The sequence below is a fragment of the Nannospalax galili genome, unplaced genomic scaffold, assembly GCF_000622305.1.
Source record: "Nannospalax galili isolate Female #2095 unplaced genomic scaffold, S.galili_v1.0 scaffold1601, whole genome shotgun sequence".
NCBI lineage: Eukaryota > Metazoa > Chordata > Mammalia > Rodentia > Spalacidae > Nannospalax > Nannospalax galili.
This window is the reverse complement of record NW_008344661.1, coordinates 575,933-583,218: the sequence shown is the minus strand read 5'-3', so window position 1 is coordinate 583,218 and position 7,286 is coordinate 575,933. Positions and strand designations below refer to the sequence as shown.

At 46.2% G+C, this 7,286-nt stretch overlaps 1 protein-coding gene across 1 annotated transcript in view; it reads left to right on the top strand.

The window, feature by feature from the left end:
* Positions 1-3,893: 3,893 nt before the first annotated feature.
* LOC103740344 overlaps positions 3,894-7,286 on the top strand; it is a 50,345-nt gene continuing 46,952 nt past the window's right edge. Inside the window, 2 exon segments of the mRNA XM_029567291.1 lie at positions 3,894-4,728; positions 4,783-7,270. Of these exon segments, the coding sequence (XP_029423151.1) occupies positions 3,894-4,728; positions 4,783-7,270 (3,323 nt within the window).

The following is a 7,286-nucleotide window of genomic DNA, read 5'->3' as shown; positions in this document are numbered from 1 at the left end:
AAACCACATACAGACACACATCAAAAAGAATCATTCGCCATGATCAAGTAGGCTTTATCCCAGAAATGCAGGGCTGGTTCAATATATGCAAGTCAATAAACATCATTAATCCTATAAATAGACTCAAGGACAAAAACCACATTGTCATATCAATAGATGCAGAAAAGGCTTTGGACAAAATTCAGCATGGATTTGTGTTCAAAGTCCTAGAGGGAATTGGACTAGAGGGAACATTCCTCAACATAATTAATGCTATATACAACGAACCCACAGCCAACATCATTCTAAATGGAGAAAAACTGGAAGCATTCCCGTTAAAATCAGGAACCAGACAAGGATATCCACTATCTCCAGTCCTTTTCAGCATAGTGCTTGAAACTCTTGCTAGAGCAATAAGACAGGAGAAGGAAATTAAAGGAGTAGTAATTGGAAAAGAAGAGGCCAAACTATCACTTTTTGAAGATGACATGATACTATACCTAAGAGATCCCAAAAGTTCCACCAGAAAACTCTTAGAACTGATCAACACTTCCAGTGTAGTGGCAAGTTATAAAATCAATCTACCAAAATCATAAATCTTTCTATAAACCAATAACAAGTAATTGGAGAAAGAATACAGGGAAATGCTCCCATTCACAATAGCTGAAAAAAAAAATTGGAATAAATCTGACCAAAGACACCAATGTTCTCTACAAAGAAAAGTTTAAAACATTAAAGAAAGAGATTGAGGAAGACACCAGGAGATGGAAGGACCTCCCATACTCATGGATTGGAAGAATTAATATTGTGAAAATAACCATCCTACCAAAAGCAATATATAGATTTAATGCAATCCCAATGAAAATCCCCATGACACAATTCAGAGATTAGAAAAAACATCCTTAAATTCATATGGAAGAAAAAAAGACCTCAGATAGCTAAGGCAACCCTGAACACAAAGAGCAATGATGGGGGGATTATGATACCAGATCTCAAATTATACTACAGAGCTGTAGTCTTAAAAACAGCATGGTACTGGCAAGAGGTCAAACTACGTTCAATGGAACATCATTGAAGATCCAAACCCGAGTACACACAATTTCAACCACCTGATATTTGACAAAGGTGCCAAGAACACACGATGGAAGAAGACAGCATCTTCAATAAATCGGGCTGGCTAAACTGGATCTCCACCTGTAGAAGAATGAAACTAGGTCATTATCTTTCACCTTGCACAAAAGTCAACTCCAAATGGATCAAAGACTTCAATGTGAAACTGGAAACTCTGAAACTATTAAAAGAAATTATTGACAGTAACTTACAAGATATAGGTGTAGGCAAGGGTTTTCTAAATCAGACAACAGTTGCTGAGAAATTAATGTCAGCAATCAATAAGTGGGACCTCATTAAACTAAAAAGCTTCTGTACAGCAAAAGAAATAATCAAAAAAGTGAAGAGAAAACCCACAGAATGGGAAAAAATTTTCATCAGTGACACATCTGACAGGGGTTTAACATCCAGAATATATAAAGAACTCAAAAAACAAAGAACTGAGAAATCAAGTGACCCAATTAATAGATGGGCTAATGATCTAAACAGAGAGTTCTCAAATGAAGAAATAAAGATGACTAAGAAACATCTCAAAAAGTGTTCAACATAGTTTGTAATCAGGGAAAAGCAAATTAAAACCATCCTAACATATCACCTTACTCCAGATAGCCTAGGATCAAGAGAACAAATGATAGGAAATGCTGGTGAGGATGTGGAGAAAGGGGAACGCTCATTCACTGCTGGTCGGACTGCAAACTTGGGCAACCTCTATGGAGAACAGTGTGGAGAACTCTCAAAAAACTAAAAATGAACCTACCTATGGCCCAGTTGTACCACTCCTTGGCATATACCCAAAGGACTCATCCTGTTGTAGAGACGCTTGTACAACCATGTTTGTTTTGTTGCTGTTCTTTTCATAATAGCTAAGAGACTGAAGCATCCTAAGTGTCACTCAACTGTCAAGTGGATAATGAAAATGTGGTTTATTTATACAAATGTAGTTCTACTCAGCAGTAAAGCAAGATGAAATCATGACATTTCCAGTTAAATGGATGGATCTAGAAACTGTTATACTAAATGAAGTAACACAGACTCAGAAAAACAAATAACATATATTTTCCCTCATATGGGAATTGTAGCACCAAATCCTTTTAAATTCCAGGTCCTTTTAATAAGATGATGCTATACAGCAGCCCTTTCTGCATGAAATAACTACCATCATCACGACTTCAGCTGAGCCTGATCACCAAACATAGTCACAATTGGGCTTGCTGAAAGTTGTGCTCATTCAATAATGGCAGGCCAGGCAGGGTCATTGGACCCTCACTGGAGTACTCAGCTGCTCTTTCCAGCCAGCTGTATGTAATTTGGCCCTAATCACGCATGGCCTCCTGGATTTGGGGAGGGCTGAAGTATACAATCTGTGGAAGGCTAGGAAGAGAAGCATGAGCCACGTTGGGTAAAGCTTTCCAGTGTGCATACCCTCAGGTCATACATACACCTCAGCAACCTCTCAGTTATCTTGGTAAATAAGCTCAATAAATTCATTGGTTCCCCAGTAAAATTTCAATCAAACATTGGCTCAACACTAGAACCTTAAAAGGGAATAAGTATTGCTTAGCATCCCCAGGAAAAGAAGTCTCACAATAGATGGAAAATTTATTTGTTAATGCTATTATGTCTTATAATTATTAAAATTAAAAAAGAAAGTGAAAATGTAAAAGATGTTTAGAGGATATGGGAATGGAGATATTTTCCAAAACAGACATAAAAAATGAGAAAGCCTAGGCAAGTGATGAAGGTCTGTGTAGGTTTGTTATGATACATAAAGGATGAAACAAAAATAATATACACATAATCTTAAAATTTCTAAGGTCATAGTTTAGTCAACTAGTTTAACAAACAAAATATATATCTAGTCAAAGTTTATCTGAGAATATTTTGAACTAACCTTATTGGATGTTTAACAGCCATAGTTTGAGGCCTATACTAATGTGTTCAAGAGACTTAAAGGACAGTTTTTGCCCCTGGCCCTCCAAGGTCGACTAAGTTCCAGGGGACTATGAGCATTTCTAAAAATGTCCTGTGACTGTGGTGAGTCAACTGTCCTCTTGATGAAGAAGGCTATGGAGACCCAACCAGATGGACTTGTGAAAGACCCGACTGACAGCAGGAAGGCCATTTTAGAGAAAGAACTGCAGTCAGCCATATGGTGAGCCAAAGTTCAAACCCAGGTCTTGTGAAACCAGCAGTGGAAAAAAGGACGTTTATGGTCGGACCTCCTGACACCACCCTGAAGCCCCTACTGGGAAGTTAGCGATAACAATCGGTTTCACCCACAGCCCCCTCTGAATTGAGGCCCTACCGGGAAGTTAGCGATAACAATCGGTTTCACCCACAGCCCCCTCTGAATTTAGCAATACTGTTTCCTCATACCTTGTACCCCTTGAAATGCACCAATGATAACCTTGTAACCATGCATCTGCTTCTGTACCCTGCTTCTGCTCTATAAAAGGCCCTCCCAAGCTAAGCCCGGCACGCAAGTCCTGACCCGAGCGGGACTCTGCGTCCGCAGGCGCCTGTGTATGAATAAATTCCTCTTGCTTTTGCATCCCGAAACTTGGTTTTGTCCCTGTGTGTTGAGTGCGATTCTTCATTTGGAGGTTCCACCGAGATCCCTCAGTGCAACGCTGGGGACAACCCAAGTCCGCTGGGAGGTGAGTTGGCTGGCCAGGGGAGTGTGGGCCTTGTTCTGTGTTTCTGTATTCTTGTGGTTTCTTTTTCTGCGTGAGACTCACGGCCTGATTCTGGGCGGCTCTGGACAAGACTGACGAGTCTGAGGAGTCTATCCGCCACCCTCGGGGATGCCCGAGGGGCTCTGGGAGCCCGCTGTGTGGGGCTCGGGGACGACTTTCCTCGGCGACCGTATGGGAGCCCGACTATTCGGGGCCCACTACGTTTCCGAGGGATTTGTCCATCTGTACGGAGGGGAAGAGGTGCCTCCTCCATCTGGTTTCAGACCCTCGGTCTGGCTCGCCAGGCGAGGGAGCGCAGCGTTTCTGTGTGCCGGCTGTTTGTCTTTGTTTTGTCTTGTGCTTATCTGTATTATTGTATACTCATCTCCCCTCGCCATGGGACAGGAATTAACTACCCCTCTTAGTCTAACTCTAGATCATTGGCGCGAGGTAAAGACTAGAGCCTCCAACCAGTCGGTGGAAGTCAAGAAGAACAAATGGATTGCTTTCTGTTCATCTGAGTGGCCCACCTTTGACGTCGGGTGGCCACGAGATGGCACTTTTGACCCAAATATTATCTCTCAGGTTAAAATGCAGGTTTTCAGATCGGGACCCTACGGACACCCAGACCAGATCCCGTACATCGTTACCTGGGAAAGCCTCTCCTACAACCCCCCTCCTTGGGTTGCCCCTTTCCTGCCCCCTAGACCCTCCTCTCGGGCGCCCTCGGCGCCTCAGCCAACAGATCCCTCCCCCTCTGTGTCTCTCTGTCCTGTTCTCCTCAAATCTAAGTCTGTAATTCCCCCCGATGAGTCAGCTCTGACTAATCTCCTTGAAGACAGCCCTCCACCTTACCCACCTCCGGCCCCGATTCCAGAAATTCAACCTCAAGCAGTCGGGGGAGTATCGGACGTAGACCAGGGCACTGGGGCGCCCTCCCCGATCGCAGGAAGACTGAGAGATGGCCAGGGTCAAGGAGGAGAGTCTTCTCACATACTTCCCCTCTGAGTGGGACCAGGGCCAGGCAACCAACTCCAGTACTGGCCCTTTTCTGCCTCTGACCTTTATAATTGGAAGCAACATAACCCGCCCTTCTCCCAAGACCCTGTGGCCCTAACTAACCTCCTAGAGTCTATTCTTCTAACCCACCAGCCCACCTGGGATGATTGCCAGCAGCTTCTCCAAGTTCTCCTCATGACAGAAGAAAAACAGAGGGTTATTCTGGAAGCCCGCAAGCAGGTTCCTGGGGCGGATGGGAGACCTACCCAGCTGCCCAACGAGATAGAAGCTGCCTTTCCCTTGACCAGACCAGATTGGGACTTCAACACACCTGAAGGTAGGGGACACCTACGCCTTTATCGCCAGTTGCTCACAGCGGGCCTCCGAGCAGCGGGGCGACGCCCCACCAATTTGGCCAAGGTAAGATCAGTAGTACAAGGGCAAGATGAGGTGCCGACGGTATTCTTAGAGAGACTAAAGGAAGCATATCGGAGGTTTACTCCCTTCGATCCAGATAGCCCTGAGCAGGAAGTGAGTGTCTCTATGTCTTTCATTTGGCAGTCAGCCCCTGACATTAAGGTGAAACTCCAAAGAATGGAGAATCTGCAGGGACAGAGGTTACAAGATCTACTCAGGGAAGCGGAGAGAATTTATAATAAAAGAGAAACTCAAGAAGAAAGAGAGGAAAGGCAAAGGAGAGAGGCAGAAGATAGGGAGAATGCAAGAGACAGGAGGCGAAACAAGGAATTAAGCAGGATACTGGCCACTGTAGTGAGAGACAAAGAAGAGTCCAGAGGAGATAGGAAGGGAGGCAGAGGCAGGGCCCCATTAGACAGTGACCAATGTGCCTACTGCAAAGAGAAAGGCCACTGGGCAAGAGATTGCCCTAAAAAGAAATCAAGAACAAGAGAGTCCACTCTCCTAACCCTCGACTAGGGGGGTCGGGGCCAGGACCCCCCACCTGAGCCCAGGGTAACTCTTCGAGTGGGGGGCAAGCCAGTTACCTTCATGGTAGATACCGGTGCCCAGCACTCGGTTCTCACCCACACCACCGGACCCTTCAGCAAAAAGACGTCATGGGTTGAAGGAGCAACTGGAGCCAATCGATACCGATGGACTACCAACCGAGAAGTGCAACTGGCCACAGGTACAGTGACCCACGCTTTCCTACACGTGCCGGATTGCCCTTACCCACTCCTGGGAAGGGACCTCCTGACCAAGCTAGGGGCCCACATTCATTTCAAAAATAAGGGGGCAGTTGTGACCACGTCTAGGGGAGCCCCTCTCCAGGTGCTCACTCTTCGGCTGGAGGATGAATATAGACTGTTCGAAGAGAAAAATAAACCCTCTCCCGATATAGAAGGTTGGTTGTCCAAATTTCCCGGGGCATGGGAGGAAACGGCGGGGATGGGACTGGCGATGAATCAGCCTCCCCTCGTCATTGGACTAAAAACTACAGCCAGCCCAGTGGTGATCAAACAATACCCACTGTCAGCTAAAGCCTATCAAGGTATTAAGCCCCACCTCAAAAGAGTCCTAGAACAAGGAATTCTCACCAAGTGCCAGTCCCCCTGGAACACCCCCCTGCTCCCAGTTAAGAAACCTGGTACGGGAGATTACAGGCCGGTGCAAGACCTCCAGGAAGTAAACAAGCGGGTAGAGGACATCCACCCGACTGTCCCAAACCCATATAACTTGCTGAGCACCCTCCCTCCTACTCATGTTTGGTATACAGTCCTGGATTTAAAAGATGCTTTCTTTTGCCTGCGGTTAAGCCCTGCCAGTCAACCCCTTTTCGCCTTCGAATGGAAGGACCCTGAGATAGGTATTTCAGGACAACTGACCTGGACCCGGTTACCACAAGGCTTTAAAAACAGCCCAACCCTGTTTGACGAGGCCCTCCACCACGATTTGACCACCTTCAGGGCCCAGCACACCAACTTGGTCCTACTACAGTACGTAGATGACATCCTGCTCGCCGCTCTTACAAGAGAGGAGTGTCTAACAGGTACGGAGCACCTCCTCCAGGAATTGGGAAAACTCGGGTACAGAGCCTCAGCAAAGAAAGCCCAGGTCTGCCAACAGGAAGTGACTTATCTGGGGTATAGGCTCAGAGAGGGGCAACGATGGCTAACCCAGGCCCATAAGGAGGCCATCTCCAGTATCCCAGTCCCTCGGGACCATAGGCAAGTAAGGGAGTTTCTGGGAACAGCCGGATTCTGCAGACTATGGATTCCCAATTTCGCTGAGAAAGCAGCCCCACTATATCCCCTGACCAAATCAGACAGCAATTTCACATGGGGAGAGCAGCAGCAGTTGGCGTTTGAAAGTATCAAGCTAGCCCTCCTCGAGTCTCCGGCCCTAGGATTGCCAGATTTGACTAAACCATTTGAACTCTTCCTTGATGAAAAGCAAGGATATGCTAAAGGGGTCCTTACACAAAAACTAGGGCCCTGGAGGCGTCCAGTGGCATACCTTTCTAAAAAGCTAGACCCAGTGGCGGCTGGGTGGCCACCCTGTCTT